The sequence below is a fragment of the Chelmon rostratus genome, chromosome 16, assembly GCF_017976325.1.
Source record: "Chelmon rostratus isolate fCheRos1 chromosome 16, fCheRos1.pri, whole genome shotgun sequence".
NCBI classification, from domain to species: Eukaryota; Metazoa; Chordata; class Actinopteri; order Chaetodontiformes; family Chaetodontidae; genus Chelmon; species Chelmon rostratus.
In genome coordinates, this window is record NC_055673.1 from 18,107,408 (window position 1) to 18,126,616 (window position 19,209).

The 19,209-nt window shown below is 43.4% G+C and overlaps 1 protein-coding gene across 3 annotated transcripts in view; it reads right to left on the reverse strand.

Annotated features, from left to right (window-relative positions):
- Positions 1 to 19,209, reverse strand: part of fhod3a (formin homology 2 domain containing 3a) — a 56,382-nt gene that overhangs the window by 7,450 nt on the left and 29,723 nt on the right. For 2 of the 3 annotated variants that reach the window (XM_041955087.1, XM_041955086.1), the window contains exons 6-18: positions 14,188 to 14,282; positions 13,305 to 13,416; positions 13,073 to 13,167; positions 12,809 to 12,952; positions 12,374 to 12,609; positions 10,122 to 10,565; positions 9,061 to 9,120; positions 8,312 to 8,446; positions 7,120 to 7,170; positions 4,471 to 4,688; positions 2,292 to 2,594; positions 1,108 to 1,808; positions 478 to 618 (exon numbers count right to left, since the gene is read on the reverse strand). In XM_041955087.1, the coding sequence (XP_041811021.1) occupies positions 478 to 618; positions 1,108 to 1,808; positions 2,292 to 2,594; positions 4,471 to 4,688; positions 7,120 to 7,170; positions 8,312 to 8,446; positions 9,061 to 9,120; positions 10,122 to 10,565; positions 12,374 to 12,609; positions 12,809 to 12,952; positions 13,073 to 13,167; positions 13,305 to 13,416; positions 14,188 to 14,282 (2,735 nt within the window). The remainder of the gene's footprint in view (positions 1 to 477; positions 619 to 1,107; positions 1,809 to 2,291; positions 2,595 to 4,470; positions 4,689 to 7,119; positions 7,171 to 8,311; positions 8,447 to 9,060; positions 9,121 to 10,121; positions 10,566 to 12,373; positions 12,610 to 12,808; positions 12,953 to 13,072; positions 13,168 to 13,304; positions 13,417 to 14,187; positions 14,283 to 19,209) is intronic. The other variant, XM_041955088.1, reaches the window with a different exon arrangement.

A 19,209-nucleotide genomic window follows, 5' to 3' on the forward strand; every position in this document is an offset into this window, starting at 1 on the left:
ATAGGCAAGGTTTTTGTGATAAAGCACCAGCCGCCAGAGTGCATAAAATGTCACAAGGACAAAATGATAAAATACATGACACCTGTGAAAACATGAGGAGCTGATGCAACTTTAAATATGTTACATGCATAATGTGGTGGATTAAGAATATCAAACACACAAATCTCATACGCTCTAAGGTCTTACCTCTAATCGGTAACAAAAACGTTGTTTGCAATCTGGTATGGTAGCACCACCTTTGGCCTGTACAACTGTTTCAATCACTCCTCTATTTTTTGCCAAACCCCAAACACAGGTCAGTCCATCATGTGTGATGCAAGATGAACAAAGAAATAAATGAACAATCTAACAGAACTTTCCGTGGATGCTACCAGGACAGTTGGATAAATCAAGGCATCACTCAGTTATCATATTGTGCCACTATACACCCAAACATCCCAAACCGACCTGAACCTTGTTCAGGCACAGGTTGTTTACCTTTGTTACTGGTATTTCCTTTGATTTTGACTCAAACAGGTGTTCCAGTTTGGCTGTGTCCAGCTTCACTGGTTCCAGTTTGGTCCACAGCGAGTCTCCGCTCCTCTTGTAGTGCCTGTACTGGGAGTCCGTGGGATGAACCTGATCACAAACAGAACAAGAATGGACTGCATTAACTAGAGACATGTGTTAGACTCCCATTTCCTACAATAAAAGAGGTAAATGAAAGACCAGAGAAAGAACCAGATAATAGCAGCAGCAGGAACATTGTGGGCTTAGTCGGCCATTCTGTTTCTGATGAGTCCTTAATCGTAACTGACTATAGAAAACAGTCATATGAGTACGCTTTGTTTTGATCTGTAGGACCACCTGCCCAACCAGTAATGCAGGACAAATACTTCTGACAAACAAAAACAGACTTAATTCCTCTACACTGTAAGAGAGTGATAGGCTGTCTGCTTGGACTGCCGTGGTCTCAGCGTTGATAAAGTAAGGTTAGCTATTGCAATTAAAAAAAATGTAAATTCTGGCAAATCCAAGTTGTGTGAATCTCACTTCACTGAATTAAAAGAGTGATTCGACTGTTTCTTTTACCTGACTGATGGGAATGGTACTTGCATCTTGACTCACCTCGCTCCAGAAGAGCCGGATTGTCTTCTTCTTCTTGTTGAAGAGAGGCGGCTCCGGGGGCGGAGGCACTGGAACTGAGGAACTAAGACAAGGGGGAGGAGGAGGCCTCATAATCCCAATCAAGGGAGGGGGTGGGGGGCAGCTGCCTAGCATGGGAGGGGGTGGAGGGAAGCGGGGGATGCAGGGTGGAGGTGGCGGTGGAGGCGGGAGGTCTCCGCACCCTCCCATCAAAACAGCATCCAGAATGTCCTTGTCATCGTCCTCCGTCAGGTCGGTGAAGTTGATGTCCCCGATGCGCAGCTCTCGAGGGCTGGCAAGGAGTTGGTCCCAGATCGTGTCTGATTCCTTTTTGGGTGGGGGAGGAGGGGGCTCGTTGGCTGGACATTCCAGGTGAGGGTGGGGCGAAACAAGGTCCTTGATCAAGTCTCCAAACCGCTCCGCGAATGGTCGGATGGTCCCGCGGGACTCTGAATTGTCAGCCTTGTTGTGGCTCTTCTGGTCACCGCCCAGTTGCTTGTCAGCGTCCTCCTGGGTTTCTTTGTCCTCTCCCTCTTCTTTTTCTTTTTCTTTCTCTTTCTCCGCATCCTCTTCTTCCTCCTCCTCATCGCTGGGCTTCTTGTTCTGGGAGTACAGCATATCCAGCATGAAGAGCTTGCTGTTGAGTTTGCTGCACTGCTCGTTCACCTCTTCCTCCTTAAAGCCTGAGAAGGAGGTGGTTTAGAGGAGAGATGGTTATAAGAATCAACTGCAGTATAAATACAATACTTTATATCATCATCTTTTATGTACTATGATTACATTTGTTTTTGGCTCTGTTTCAAACAAAGGAGTTGAATCAACCAATCAACTTGCTTGACATGCCACATTCATCGTTGCTCACCAAATGCATTGTGTTACATCCGAGTCTGTCACTGTGACGCCTACTCATCAAAACACTGCTCCCACTCCACTTGTGGTCAAACATTCCACTAGCGTCAACTTTTGTACATTGTGGGAGTGAAAGATTTGAATAAAAACATCCATCTTTACGAGTCATTTAGCAGCATATTAATTGAGAATATCTTCATTTTGAATAATAATTAAATGATGCATGTCAGAATATAGCCGACTTGAAACCAGCTTAGTGACATAAAACTAGACTGTGAAATGTCACTTGAATGTTTGTTCAGCACAAACCGACCCACCATTCTCATTGCTCCCCCTCTCCTCTCTCTCCAGAGTGCTGCTGGCGGAGGAGATGCTGGAGGCCGAGCAGTTGTCCTTCTCATTCACTTCCTCATTCTGTCGTTCCTTGTCGCTCAGGATGCCAGTATCTTCCTCCGCCTCTTCTTTCTCTTTCTCCGGTTCCTGCTCGCACTCCTCGCCTTCCTCCTCCTTTTCTGCTGCCACTTCCTCCTGTACTTCCTCCTCTTTCTGCTCTTCCTCCTCTTCAGCAGTGGCCTCCTTGTCCTCTGTTTCTACACTGGCACCGGAGTCATCAGCCTCTCCTGTCACAAAAAAATCTGTGTTACTTTCTGCAAAATGCTGGTTTACGACCTCATGCCCTGATCATTCACACAGACACCTACTCTAGGGTGACTTATCTGCAGAGAAATACTGCTTGAAATATGAGACACGGCTGTCTTTGATGTTGAAGGCATCTCTGTTTAGGTTCCCCAGGGGACACCCATGCACCAACACACACTCACACACACTACAGGAAAAACAAAAACACACACCCATACACTAATGTAAACAATACGGCAGGTATAGAAAGCCGGGTTGTTGCAGGATCAGGATATGAACAGGAAATGAAGAATTAAGTTCCTGTTTGCGTCAATAACGCGCTCATGTACACGGTGCAAACATGTAACCCAACAGTACAGTCCATGCAGTGAGGTGGGCGAGGTTAGAATAACATGACGCTGTGAGGCCTCATACACTCGTCTGTTTGAGCTGCAGCAGCTCAGCTCATGGCTGCACATTCACTCAGCTCCAAAACAAGGCTGTTTTCTTACACAAGATGTTCTGGCATCACACTTTCAAAAAGGTCTTTCAAAAACCTGTGTGACCCTTTCACCCATATCCTCTCTCTCTGTTTTTTTTTCTTTCTACCCCCCGATGGTGTCCCCCTCCTCTCCCTCAGCATTTTCCACAATCTGTCTCGTCTCTCCTTCTTTTGCTCACGCCTGCCTGCTAATTTAAACGGCAGGCTGCAAACTGAAACAATTTAGGGTTAAGAATGATTGCTTTGGGGCGCACTGTTGGGAACTGAACTGGTGATCTTCTGGTTTTAATTATAAGTCCCTAAAGTGTTAACCAGCAGAATTAAAAGTCATACAAGATCTCTGAACTAAGAGAACTTAAACACACACAACCATAAAGTTACAATCCCTTAAAAGTTTCATAAAGTCAAACCGCCAGTTTTTGATGTTATTAATTCAGGAATAGTCGTTCCATTCAATAATTATGTGTGTTATCAGTGGATAACGCCATTGTCATGCTAGATTCAGATTATCTTTACTTGCATGAGGGATGCACAGGAACACGCTGCATGCACGTAATCCAGGCTCGCTGTTTGCGTTTTTATTTCACTGATATTAAGTGCTGACAGCACTCACTCATCCCCAATGCTAAAGCTCAAAGGGAGTAATGGAACTAGAAGGAGCCGCCACAGTGAGAAAGGCAGCACACCTCCAACTCTTCAGCAAGACGACCAACCTCTGCACTGCTGTTGTCTTCTACTGTTCACTAAAAATACTCATAGCATGCGAGGCATAAAACCAGACCACGGTTGCAATTATTTTTGACAAACTTCTTTGTTAAACGACAATAGTTTGTTTGGCTGCACTGTAAACAGATACACCAGTTAGTTACTGCTATGGCATTAAACTGCAATTGCTGTTACCACGGTAACCACAGGTATCCGAACTAACCATGACTGAAACTTGTGTTAAATTCAATGTTTCCACCACCATTGTTCCCTATAAGACCAAAAATTGATTCACAGTATGATGTAGCATAAGTTAACCCCAATTCAAAATCTTATATTAAGTTGTATTACTCACAGTTGTAGCGTTAGCAGTACTAGCAGGAGAAACAGTAGCAACCCTGATAATAGTAGTAGCTGTAGTAATTCTGAATAGTATTGTACATTTTTACAAAACCAAAACCTAATAGGTGGTATTTGGCCACAGTAATCAAAGTCCTCTAAACAAACAGGGGAGGTGATTTAAAAAAAAAGTCTATGTTTAGTTGACTATAGTGTTACAAGTTAGTCTTTTATATCTAAGCATTTGAGACAATGTGTTATTAGTCAAGACTGCGTGTAGTGTGTCGATATGTGACAGCTACTCCATCAAACAGTATTCTCAGTTGTCCTACCAGTCTCAGTGGGCGTGTAGGGGGTGGCGGGGGTCCCGGCTTCAAGGTCAGCCTCTGCCTCCTCCTGGGAGGCGAAGGAGGACGGGGTGCTGCTGCGTGATGACGAGGGCCAAGCCTCCGAGGGTTCGAAGGTCAGGTTGAGGTCAGGGCGAGTCCTCGACACACGGACACGCTCCCTCTCGTACTCCTCTGCCGCCAGACGCTCCACGTTCTTATACCTGAAGGGGATGGAGAGAGAGGGGATCAGAGGAGAAAGGCAAAAATAGAGTCAGAGACAATGCAATCTTGCCTTTCTCTGCAGTGCTGCTATCAGTCTCAACGTTTTCTCCACTACAGCTGCCAAGCTGCCATGCCACCTCTTCAGGCTGTAAGCCCACCTCGCTCCTCTACCTCTCCCCATTAACGGTCCACAAAGCATTCAATGCATTCATCACTGAAATCCTGCAGTCAAGAGTTTCTCATCCTGCCTTCCTCTCCTGTCTAGCCAAATGCTCAGCTATCTCCAGCAGTCCAAATATGCAACCGGAGGGAGTTTAGAGCAGAAGAGACAGCGTTAGTGAGGCGGGAGCAGAGGACGGGAGAATGACAGGAGAGAAGAATGGGAGAGATGGGAAGAAGTTAATGCTAGTTTGGCTGCTGAAAGGCCAAACATCAGAAGTGAATCAGAGTAAACCTGTTCAAGATGTGCCACGATCAGCTCTCCTCCCTTGTCCTTTTCCTTCCTCTCGTCCTCCCTTTCTCCCCCTACCAAACTTAACCGCTCAACCTGCCGGACAGAACAGAGATTTAGGGCACTGAATCAACCCTCTCTCTCTCTCCCTTTCTTTCTTTCTCTCTTTCTTTCTCTAACCCCTCCCCTTTCCCACCGTACCGTGAATGTGTGGAGCTTCTGTTCAGCGTTCATTAGCATCGGGCCACTTCAGAGGTCTGAAGAAACTGGATACCAATAAATGTGTGTGTTTGTGCATGTGATTAAGAGTGAAATGGAGCGGCCGAGCCAACTGTGAATTGTGTTCTTAAACTTGGATCAAAACCTTCAATATGCTGTGTGTCCTTACACGCTTAGAAATAAAAGGTGATGAATGATAGTTTGCAAAACACTCTAACGTACCAAACCACCACTGTAAGCACTGTTTATGTCCATAAATCACTCTCTGATAGGCTGTTTACTGTTTGCTAAGCCGTACCCCTATGTACTATCAAATATTGACCTGATGCTGCCTTTGTATTAAAAATTTGCTAACACCCAGTCAGGAGTAATATAGCTGATACCATGGATGATGATGATAACATGGCTTGTCACGATTCATTTAACGTTTAGGAACAAGAACAAGAGCTTACATCCATGCAAGCAGCTCTGTGAGGCCGTACTTCTGCTATTTGCTAAATTCTACAAGCTAAAACATCAGCCTGCTTACATGCTCACAATGCTAATGCTGACATGTTTAATGTTTGCCATGCTCACCATCTTAGTTTGGTGTGCTAATTAGCCCTGTGCAACTAGCAACTAAGCAATTACCAACACGTAGTACAAATGAGGACTAGAGCTAAAGAAAAAAGGTTTCTGTTCAGAGGAAAGCAAAAATATTTGCTACAGGAATCCTTTTTTAGTCCAACTCTAGTATGTACACCATGAACAGTCAGTCTTGGACTCAGCTGTCTGTCATTAAGGCCATCATATTTCATGCAAGTCCTTTTTGTCCAGGTGCTGCAGGGCTGTGACTTGCCAGACAGACACATCCCTCAGGGAGGTGAGCAGGGCTAAAAACTCATGTTTTCCTGATAACCGCGACGTCCAAACACACCATAAATACATCAACCTCTACTGTGGATACATCTCCCACCTGCTCACTCAGCAGCTCATCTCCCTCTCTGGCTTGTTGTCCACCTTTGTCTGTTGTTGAATGCAGCTGCTCTTGTCTTTCTTTTCCTCTGTTTCTTTTCGCTCAGACTCTCTGACACTCTGTGCTATCGTATCAACGGCATCTTAAGCTGAGGATGAACAAAGTCTGAGCCCACAGGAAAAGCACTGGCTCAGTACATAGACTGTCAATAGAAGAGAAAGGAGTAGAAAAAGGAGGAAGAAGAAGAGGAGCTTTGTGATGATCAGCGCATTGGATTTGGCTTTTATGCAGTTGTCATCAGTCCCTACTAACAGATGGTTGCATCAAGTATGATCGGTGCTAAATCCGATCTTGACCTCACATACCCTCTTGAGTAAATCACTCGCTTCCTGTGATTCCCATTTGCACACACACATACATTTATTAGCCTCGTGAAAATGTGTGTGTGTTAAAGCATACATGTGCTTGAGTAAACAGTGAGTCTGTGTATGTGCACACGCGGTGAGCGTGAAAAGCTTGACGAATCCTGCAAACTGATTTTCTCACAGCGTGCAGCCAAAACAATCCAGGCCTTTGGCAGAGCGGAGCGGTTTAAGTACGACTCCTTAAGAAAGGAGAAAACAGGCCGACAGAGCAAAGAAAATCGGTTCAGCATCCCCCCAGCCTCTGGCAGCAAAGGGCACCTTTTTAACCTGAAAACAATTACGCTATTACCGAGCTTCCCAAACCACAGGCTGAAACATATTCCCAGCGGGCTCAGCTGTTCTGGGAGTGTGTGTTGTTTTAATTTTGCGCACACACTTACCTCTCCTCCCGCGCAAGTCTGGCCTCTTCCATTTTATCCACATAGTCGCGACTGTGAGAGACACACAAGCAGAGAGTTTTAAAACATAATAATCAAAGCCGACACCGGCATGGTCTTCTGTAGACCTACCAGTGTGAATGTGACACGTTTACACATCATGCACACATGCAGTTGAGGGATTGGTGTAACCTATAATTTCATATTCTTCTCATATGTTTTCCATGGTATAATCACTGTTGGTGTACACTGCCGTCTTTTAAAAAATATATCAAATCCAGATGTTTTTAATGATACTTTTGTACTTGCAGTATTTTGCACACTCATTATGCTGTAATTCATTTTTTTATACTTTCATTTAAGCAGCTGTGCTTATTCTTTCCTTCATATCTACTAACTGTTGTTTGAGTTCTATCTAATCCCTGCCATTATCTAATATATTATTAATTCTATAGTAATCTATCAAATCAATAATAGTATAGATATTCTACTGTACTATGTATGGTCATTGCTTTCGATTTTGTGCCTGTGACACCCAAAATCCTCAAAGAAATTGTTTAACATTTTGGGAAATATGCTTTTTTGCTTTCTTGTCGAGAGTTAGACGAAGATCGAGAATGATCGATACCACTATCATTCTGAGTACGGCCAGCAGACGATTATCTCAGCTTAGCATAGACACTGGTAACAGGGGGAAACAGCTGGCCTGGCTCTGTCCGAAGGTTAAGACTAATCTGTCTACCAGAAACTCTGAAGCTCACTACACCGAAGCGTAAAAATGACAAAATGCCAGTTTATTTGAAGGGTGCAGTGACTTTGTGGAGTCTCTGCTCGTTCCCTTGGAACTTCATGGTGACAACAAAGTTCAAAAGCCATCTAGCTACATAAACTGGTTACTCGGAGTCAACGTGGAAAATTTTTGTTCTAATACAACCCTATTTAGGAGGCAGGGGGGTCTCATGAAAGACTTTTGTGTTGCATTACAGAAACATTTCCGGCATTTTTGATGCTAATAATAATAAGTCAGCATATTTCTGCCTCTGATGTCTCAATTTGGTTGTTCTTCTAATCTGTCTCTCTATGAAAGTGCAATACCAAATAACTGGAGTACCCTTTTAAATTAATTTTATTTCTATGTGATCTATTCTCTCATCTCAAGCTGCTTTCAAAAACAAAAAATAGATAACTGCCTCACCTGTGCTTGTTCCTCTCCTCTCTCTCGATCCTCTGCAGTCTCTCCTCTCTCTCCACACGGCGGCGCTCTCGCTCGGCTGCCAGAGATTCCTGGTGTTGTCTGTAGGAGGAGGACAGAAGACCTCCCAAAGCAGGCCTGAAAGAGAGCGAGAGAGAGAGACAGAGAGAGGCGAAAAAGTTTAATTGCAACACTGTACAGTTACTGTGACGCTGTGATCCTCAAGCACCATTAGGGCATCGGCACAGTGCAATACTAAACATTTCTTCCAGGACATTTTTTTTCATCATCATTTCTGATCAACTTGTTCCAGAATGAATGCATCACTGTTTTTTCATCTGATAGCTTCTGCTGTACCACTGTGATGCAATATGACGATATAAACAGCTGAATCTGTCCATGAACAAAAAAAAAAAAAACACATGCTCCTTGCATATACAGAGCTCCCACATGTTTAAGTATGTACAGTATGTGATACGCTATAAATCATGTTTCAGTGACTGTATTCTCCATGGACGAAATAGGAGCAGCTTAGTAACTGGGGAACCACTTTCACTTCAGTGTGTCGTCACCATGAATGCACCACGGGGCTGCACACAGTCCATACTTGTTACACATGTGAGTGTGAGCACGTTTGTTCATGCAAACACACATGAACACGTACTTGTAACATGTTTACAGTACACGAGTGTGCATTTCAAGGATGTTTGCATGTACTTGGGCAGGCACATGTTGGTGCAGACTCCTCTCACCTGGGGCTAGTGGGCGTACTTGGGGTGCTGAGAGAGGAATAGGACATGACACCGCCATTCCTGGGTGAGAGAAGGGGTGAGAAAATGGGTGACAGTGAGTGACCTCCACAGTCACCCAGTTACACGACACCCTACTGACTAAGTCATCGGTGCAAAACTGGTGGCAAGAAACGAATGTGACACCTTGTTACATAACAGGAATGCTGTTGGTGCAACACTAGAGTGACCCTAATTAGTAACTGCTGTAGTGTTTATTCCCTTATGTTTCTGGAAAAGTCCACACAAGGTGTCCCTCGTCACTTACAGCCTGTGTGAATCTGAGAAGATTCAAAACAAATTGATGAGTCATTTAGCTGCTGTTAGCAGGCAGCTATTTGATTTTTTCCTATATTTCTAACGTTCTGGTACCGCATGCAAACTGACAAATATTGATAAACTAAAAGGGTGTTGTCAAAGCAAACGATGCATATCAGCATGAACACATATAACTCGATGTCTGCTTGAATATGCACAATTATTTATGAACAAGGTTTTAAATCGTAGCATCCTGAATGTAGCACTATCATAACAAGTTATGTATATGTGAGGTGGTGGTCATATGGACAGGCAGTCCTGTCCAGTGAGAGAAAAATCAAACACAACAATAATATAAACGTCTAATATCAAGATGGACAGTGAAAAGAGAAAGTAAGGATGAGAAAGTTCTATTAAAAGGATGGAGCTGTGAAAACACTACTGTGCTTGAAAGGAAGAGAAAAGCCATGGCGCTGGGAAACAAAGTGAAGAATGCCAAGTGTGGAGTATCCATGCACTGAGAGAACTAAGAAACAGACGTGAAGGAACAACGGGTGATACTAAGAGCGCTGGCAGACTGAAGGTGTGAAGCCGTGCAGTCAAAGAAGTGTAAAGAACAGGTGAAGAGGGGAGGCGATGGAAAACAAAAGTGATGCAAAGACTTCCAAGCTGGTGCCAGGATAAAAGCCAGAAACAGAAGTGGAAACTGAAAGCGTCGAAGAGATGCGAGGGGAGCTCTCTGTGCTTCTTGAACTTGTGGGTTTGACCTGGGAGACGTTGTTTTGGGTGACTCCTCACTGGGTCTGGCCGGAGCCGGGGGCGACGGCTCTTCGTCGAGGTCGTAGGAGAAGAGGTGGAAGGGTGAGTGGGGCAGGTAGGGCAGGCGGTCTGGCGAGGGACGGGAGCTACCGCGCAACGGCGGGCTTATCTCCTTGGTAGCCGGGACGGTGACGATGGACCTCTTCCTGGCCAGCAGGGAGGCCAGAAGTGAAGGTTGGGCTGGGGGGCTGAGAGGGGAGGAGACGGGAAGAGAGGAGGTGGGGGTGGATGGGGAGCGGAGGGTGGGGGTAGATGGGGAGCAGAGGGTGGGTGCTGCAGATGGTTCAGTCCGATTACTGTGCTCCCCCTCTTTTATATTCTCCTTTCTGGAAGTGATGGTGATGGACTGGAGGGTTGATCGGTGACCTATGGACGGAAGATGCGTAGTCGGGCTGGAAACAGAGAATTGGATTGAGAGGAATAAATGGACGAAAACATAACTATAGAAAAATAAGTGGTACCATGTGTACAGGGGCTACAGAGTAGTGCTTTCATAATGACTGCCTAGTATACAGACCAGGAGATCAAACCACCCACACATACAAACGAAAACAGTGAAAAAAGAGACAATTTAATAGCTTTGTGGCTTTAAATATAGATGCTCTATGTATATAAGAAGACCACAGGACATTATTTCAATTACCACCATGTCCTAAAATACCTGGGGGTGGTCTGTTTAGACACTGTATCAGCCCCCTCCTGCTCATCCGAATCAGACTCAGTCACTGGAGTCTCCTCTTCCTCCTCCTCCTCTATCACATCCTCACATTCCTCCTCTCTGAGGGGTGGATGAATGGACGTATGGGATGGGTGGAACATTTAAGGGAAGGATTGAGGGAGAGATGATGCGATACATAAGAATAGCATGCAAATGGAAATCACCACAATGAAGAAATAAAGGGATGGAAGAGAGGAAGGGGAGAGATGGAGGGTTAGATGAGATTGATGTGGAAAGAGCTGCACAATCAAACCACACAAACATTTATGACATTCAAAGAAAGCCAACAAGGATGTGACATTTATCATATGGAGATAAAGTGATAGAAGAACAAAAGACAAGAGAAAACACAGAAATGAGAGAGGAGAGAGGGGGGATGAATGTTTCTCATTACACACTCCATGCCTCCAGACAGGTCGCTTCACATGCACGCAAAGAAAAATATGATGACAAAGAAGAGGGAAAGGAATGCTAAGAGGAGAACATGGCTCAACAACTGACTTGAGATCAGTGTCACCAAACTGTCTTGTCTAGTGAAACCAGATGAGTCAGCATGTGCTGCCAGGTGTTGTTCCACAAGACCAGAGCCATGTGTGTGTGACGAATGGGACGGCCAATAAAAAGTTGCTTTTTGTGTGTGTGTGCGCATGCATAATATGAAGCAGGATGCAGCCTCTGACATGAACAACTTACACCCGCCACTTTGTTCAATAAACCGTACGCTAATGGATTTCTCACGCAGTTATTCACACTTTCACTTCTGTTTCAGGATACAAATGTGTGCGGGCATCTTACACGACCGCCACTTTAACACCAACTGAAGCATCTGCTTCGGTCACACTGACAGGATAAAGACATGAAGAGAGGAGGCACGCAAGGGGAGTCGGAGAGCAACAGTGGATGAGAGGACACAGAGAGGAAATATTTACCTGAGGTAAACAGCTACAACCGGCTCCAAATTCCCCTTTTTCGTGCAGACACACACGGCACTGAAATAAGCCTGTGCTGGTTTAATAACATGTACGCTTGTATTAGCACTACAAGCAAACCCTTAAGACTTGTGCGGCTGCTGAGGACTTTTATATTTCTTTTAGTGGAGCACAGGTCTGCACCAGTGTTTCACTGCAGAACAAAAAAATGTTTTATGTGAAAGGGGACATGCTAGTAGATGTTACAGCATGTGGGTGAAGAGCAGCAGTAGGAAGTCCACAGAGGTCAGTAGATGACTTTACTCTGAGAGACCTTTGACTTACATGGATGGAAGGAAACCTGACAGTGCTCTGGAGCAGAAGGTGTTGGTAAAAGACAGTCAGAACTTCACCCTTGGACTCAGTTACCATATGTGCATCTCAAGAGTGATGATTAAATATTTGGCACCACAAGAATTCTTTATACCTGCTAAAAACAACCCCTTTTCCCCTTTCTGCTCTGTTATGACACTTTTAAAATCACCCTTTAACTTCTGTCTTCCCCTCCTCTCACCTCTCGCTCATGTCCTCAGCTCTCTGTCCATTGAAAGGCTGGAAGCCGGCTCTCTGTGGAGACGCAGGGCTGCATGGGGAGGCGTGGCCGGAGCGTCCAAGAGAGGCCCTCCGGCTCCGCCTCCTCTCCAGGCCGTGCTTTTTGTCCCCGCCCCCGAGGCTGACTCGCCGGCGGTCCCGGCGACCCGTCGGTGGAGGCTGGCTGTCATCGTCGCCGTCTTCATGCCGTAGGGTCATCTGGGGGAAAAGTTGATTGGGTGTGAGGTGGGAGTGGCGATGGGTGCTTCACACAGAGAATTTTGTATTAAGTAAATGTCCTATAAATGTTGCTTGGGGTCATATTTATTGGATGTGAGCAGCCACTAATAGCTGAAATCTGGCATACATCAGCTTTCAATATTTTCCTCATGATCTTAAGACTTTGTGTCTCCCAAACCTCATAGATGTTGAGCTGCTCAACCAAGTCCAGATCGGTGCCCTTCCGCCCCAGGTGTCTTTGGGACACTGTCTCCATGCCCTGTTCCTCCAGACCGTCCACCATATCATAGAATGAATCCTGGTCAGGCAGCGCTGCAAGCGTCTGTACAAAAAGGAAAGGAGACAGATAAGTCATCAAGGTTTAAAATCATTTGATCTGAAACATCTTGGTGATATTAAGGTATATTAACATTCAGTACACAGGCACTAAAGACACAAACACCTTATTGATGAGGGTCATGGCGTAGACTAGTAGCTCTGTGTCCACTCCATCCTTCTCATGCAGGATCTCCATAGTATTGGACCAAGGCTTGCAGCCTGCAAACACAAACATGGATTACTTTGTCACTCTCTACCCAACCAGCTCTCCTTATGCATCGGCCTGAGCAGGGAACCGGTCAATTACAGTAAAGAGCACAGGCTAATAGAATAACGGCATGTGAAGTTGTTTATACCTCTCTTGTTGTCCACGAAGGTGATGGCTTCTATCAGCAGTGGGGTGTTGGACTCCGAGTACTCCACAAACACCAGCAACAGCTTCAGAGCTGTTTTCACCACCAGACGGAACTGCAGAAGAAGAAGAAGAATAAGTTACAAGTCAACAGGTAAGAAACAACACAAACAATAGATATATTTTAGTGCTCTGACCATCCTTTTGGAAATGTGTAATAGTTATTTTTGTTTTCCCGTGCTCACATAATGATATATCTTTAAATCATCAACCTATTAACATGTAACAGCTTTAAAAGTCTTGGCAACCAGGAAATAGATACAAACCATATTTATTACAGGTGAGTATGTTTGTGAATAAAATGTTGTCTTTGTTTCCTAACTACAGGTTCCCATTGTCAGGCCCTTTACATTGCAGTCCATGTTGTGCATGCTTATGTTGAGATAGCTCAGTGTGGATATAATTACCTGATAAGTTCAATAAAAGGTACAGATAGGGAGTGTATTTGCATCTGTGCTATGACATGTCAACGCTGAAAAAAAACCCCATCAAATTACAGCCATTTTTCAAACTAAGAAAAGAAGTAGAAAGAGTACAGTGCTGGGCTTGAGGCACTGGAATTAAGACTGATACTTTGAGTGAAAAGCTGAAGTGCACCTTTAAAAAATAATGAAGATACCACAAAACCATCAAAAGACACCACCCTCGGGTCGGGACACACAAAACAATCAGTAGCAGATGTGATTTGTGTGCGTGTTTCTGGGTATAAAAGCTAAAAATAATGTTCAGTAAACAATGATGACAGCGTGCTTGCAGTGTGTGTTTGTGTGTGTGCGTGCTGAAGCTGGGTTTTTTCTTGTTTTTCCTGTATGTATGCTCGGCTATACCTTTGAGCCGACCAGAGTGTACAGCCACTGGATTGTCTCAACGTGCCCGATGACACCGTTCATCCCGTCCACATACAGCATGATCTGCCCCAGAGCTGAGAGAGAGAGAGGAGAAAGAAAGGAAAAGCTAGACAGACAGGCCAGATATAGAACAATGATTCAACACGTGCTGCAAACAAACCAAGCACAACAAATGGCGACTGTGTGCAGCACATGGGTTTATCCACAGCAGCTAGCAATAACAGGGAAAACCATCAGGGATTAAGGGTTTCCTTCATGATGCTTTGGGTCTTTATGACAGACAAAAAGAGAAAAGAGGAGCAGAACAGACAATGGAAATGATTTAGAAAGCTTCTTGTATTAAAGCCTTAGTGGCTGGTGGTTTCCTAAAGCATTTCCCATCCCATATGTACAGTAATGTGTCATGTGTTTTTTCTTTCCTATAGTATATTTACTTAAGTACTGTTACTAAGTACATTTAGTAGTACCAACACTTTACTTGTGTATTTATGTTTTATGCTATACTTTTTGACTAAGTTTTACTCCATGTATCTGACAGCTTTAGTTACTTTACAAATAAGAATTTACAAACAAAACGTGTCAAATATGTCATATTTTTACAGACTAAACTACCCATCAGTATGTAAAGTAGGTTTTATATAATGAGTGAATGCTATAATATTAATACTGTAAATACCTGAGTACTTTTTGCTGAAAACACATCTGTAAAAAAGGGAGTCCTTTACTTGGAAAAGAGTATTTTTACATTGTGGTATTGCCACTTTTACTTCTGAACTTTTTGATGACAAGCTTACACTCATTACCACAGAGCTACTTACTTGCACTTTCATTTCCACGTTCCCCTTTTCAAGCTATATTTAAACCAAAGTCAGTAAAGCAGTCCCTGTTGTAGCTGTCATCTGTTGCTGTGCGTCAAAGCACAGTGCAGATTGCATTACACCCAAACCGGGAGTCAAGGTGAAAGTGAATTCTCATATCTTATTTCACCATATGTTAAATCTAAGTTTCTGCGACAGGTGAACACAACTCACACACAACACGAGCAAGAGAGCCGGGAGAGGAGAGCACCTTCGCGCCTCTCCTCAATTTTGCTGTTGGACTCAAATTTGGAGGAAATGGAAATGGTGCAGTACATCAAATAGTAATCTATTCAACACCAGATACACTGGCTGCTGAGAGAGCAGAGTGTGCCAACACCTTCAAATCAGGGTCGAAGGGGAAGGGTTTCAAATTCATCCTGCAAAACTTTATTAATGCTAAAAACATTAACAGTCGGAAATGAACTTTTTTTTACCAGGAGATAAAACAGATGGTGGAGAGTAAATATTTAAACCAAAACAATTAGAAGTGAGCAGCCGTTTGAAGTCTGCAAAGGGGAAGTCACGTGAAATCCTTGGTGTACAACTGTTGAAAGCTAACCCTAACCCAATCAAAACCGAGAGAAGAAACATCATTCAAATGAAACAACTTAAGAATATGTTAAGTTTTCCACTGTTGCTTATCAGCTCCCATGCTTTTTGTAAGAGTATTGAAGAGTGGATTTCTGGAATTTTGGTGGAAAACAACTCAAAACATTGAGAATGAAGCTGTACAAGCACAGATACATGACAAACTTACACCCTTTTAAAGGACACTACCATGCTAATCATCGGTCTCAGCAATATCAAGTCGTTCTCTTCTCTCTCGTTACCCCTCTATTCCCTTTCATTTCGCATTTACAGTCATACCTTATATGCCTTCTATCTGGAAACCATTATTGCTTTTCCTATATTTTAGTCACGATTCAATGTTATGGAGGCTCTTTTGCACAGTCGTCTGCGGTGAACGTACCATATGTTTAAATGCACATTATATAGTTAGACAATATTGTGGAATCATAACAACCCTTCCCATGGACCACGTAGTATTTGTGTGCTGTATGTGGTGGGCAGCTCCGGATCAAACTCTGCTTTTGCGTGCCAGTCCACCCCTGTTGTTGTTAACGAAAGTGGAATTTAAAGAGAAATGTCATATCTAATTTTACCACACGTTGAATTCCTGTGACAGAGCTCACACACAAGGATGGAGCAACGCCCATCCACTTCAACTGTGAAGTGGGACTCAAATTTGAAAATTGAAGCTTTGTCTTCACTTCTCGCACAAATAATTAAACCCCATGAAAACAGGAGATAGAGGTTTTCTGTTGACGAATTTCATCATGTTTTAGTTTGACTGTGGAAGTATTTTTAAAGCCACCTGAAGGCAGCACTTATCTCTTCCATCTGCAGTCTGAATTTGGAGTGATGCACACTGCCAAGCCACAATTATTACTGTTAATGTTAGAAAGAACCACACAATGGTCTGTGCTGTTTGGATTCATTTTCTTCTTATAGTTTCTCAAGGGCAAATCAACAAGGGTGCTGGAGACTGAGCTGCACCACTGAAGTGATGAAGACATTAATGGATCACAAGTATAATCCAGTAATACAATGTACAGCATGTTACTCTGAAATGGACCATTCTGCACTTCTAACAATTTTGATTTTGATGCTACTGATGTACTTCCACTTAAGCAAAATTTTAAATGCCGGACATTTACTTGTAATTTATTTTTTCACTTTATATTATTTTCACACTCTGGTATTGTTACTTTTCTAAATAAAAGATCTGGTCAACTTCTCCAACACACAATTTACTTTAAATGCCTTTTAAAACATATGTTTAATCAAATGCTGCAAAACAAAACTTTTCAATCTTGAAAAAGTGCAGCATTTTTTCATATAGTTAACTCAAATTTGAAATTAAACTTGAGTCCTTCCTCTCATCGTAATAGTTCATACGATTGTGATGTTTTTGCTACTTTTGCTGTCTTACCTGTGCAGCACGGGACTCTCTAAAAGCTTGTTAGTTCACGCGGGTGCGCTGCCTCATCACGTTCACTCACCTGTTGCGTGCCTGATGTTCTCGCACAGGTTTGTCTTGGCACTTTTTTTTTAGATATACTAGCAAAACCGGGCAACCGGAGCGGAACAGTTGTTTATTAATCTTATCTCTGCCTTAACCCCGCGATTAAATCTACAGGAGAATTCACGCACAAAATGTTTAAAATGTTAAGATATTTGCTCCTTTCACTTCTTGCACGGCTGCAACCGAGACTACACTTCCCTGCAGATTTTATTACTTTCACCTGGCTGGTTGACCGTCATAACGTTACATTGGCAAGTACGTGCGACTAAATAGTGCTCAATTAAGACGACAGTAAAACAGACTAACTTATGGCCAACATTAAAAAATCTACTCAGTTGTGAGGTTTGTATTCTGATATCGATGTAGTGTCTTGCGTCAAGACGCCCAGTCCGACGGTCTTTCTGGACGAGATCAATTTCCCTGTAAATAGGTGTGTGAAGTATATAAATAAAAGGAAAAAAATGAATCCCATATTCTGTTTGCATTCATGTTGCACTAAGTAAAGCGATCTAACACTGTTTGCGTAGTCTGTCTAATTTCCCACGTTTCAGAAATAAAACTAGTCCATACTCAGTCCAACTTCATTTTCATCACACACAAAATAATTGAAGAGTTTTGTTCGGTATTCTTACAAACGTGCAAACAAATTATCATATAGAGCAGCCCAAAACAAAACTAAGCGCACTTTATTTTCAACAAATACACTCCACCTCGCACAATCACACCCATCTGGGTGAAATACCAAGATTATGGGACGCCTTTTCCCCTTCTGCGCATGCGTCCCTCTTTGCCCGCCTGTGGAACGTATCCTTCTGTGTTGATAGGCTATTGCTCGTGACGTATAACCAATCAGATGGCCGGGTGGGCGGGACATTGAGCGTGACTACAGCCAGAGAGAAGGGGTAGCATTAAAGTAACAGTAAGGTAATGTTTTTTGTAATTAATTTATTGTATCTGCAATCTTATTTAAAAAAAAATCAAATTAACTGGAAAAATACTGAATTTCAGAGCAGATATTCAGCCAGGCCAGTAATTCTTTGATCCTCAACATCTTTGCAGCTCCACTGTCTCCTTAATCCATAAAAGGTTTAAAGTTGTTGATGGTGTCAAGAGGGAAGAATGTAAACCAGGTCTCTTTCATAGCTTAGATGTTTGTGGCTGTATATCAAAGCAACAGCATCTATTATTACATCAGGATCATCAGGGTGAACTGAAAGTGAAAGTTAAGACAGGAGCTGGCAAGCACAAACCACACAGCGAGAGCAGGAAACAAAAACTTTGCTCTCATCCTCCTCAACCATGTATCTGGACTCAAATCTGAAAATTGAAATTATATCTTCACTTCTTGGACAAATCATTAAGCCCTATGACAAGAAAAGACGTGGGAGAACAGAAGGTATATTGTCTGTTGATGAATTCCATCTGCACAACCTCATCGGGAAACAAAAGGCTGTGAAGGAAACATTCATCAAGGAGGAAGAGTTCTTTGACCCAGATTATGACTGTGACTTCACTAATCTCTCCGACACGGCTGAGTGTACGAGAGGCAACGAACTTTATGAGCGCCCAAAAGGTTGGTACCGCATGGCCTTAAAGGTCAAAGGTAAATATCCAGATGGAGACACCTGGTTGGGCACCAAAAGATGGAGGAGTCACTCTGTACCCGGAGAATGGCCTGTTTCCTACCACGGAACAAGCTTAAAAGGAGTCAAAGGCATCATTAGGAGTCACTATAGTGCAGGAGATCGAGCTATGTATGGTAGAGGAATCTACTCTACACCGGATATACATGTTGCTGAGAGAGAGGAGTACGCCAAGACCTTCACATCAAAGACGACAGGGAAAAGGTACAAAGTCATCCTGCAAAATCGAATCAATCCAAAAAACCGAGAGATCTGCCAGCGGGTTGATTACTGGCTCATTCGTGTTCATGAAGGAGCGTCTGCCAACGAGGAGAAGAAGATAGTGGAGAGCTCCATTCGACCTTACGGCATTCTGATTAAGGAAGTAAATGATGATGACGAGGGAGATGGAGACGTCGATGGCGATGAGGAC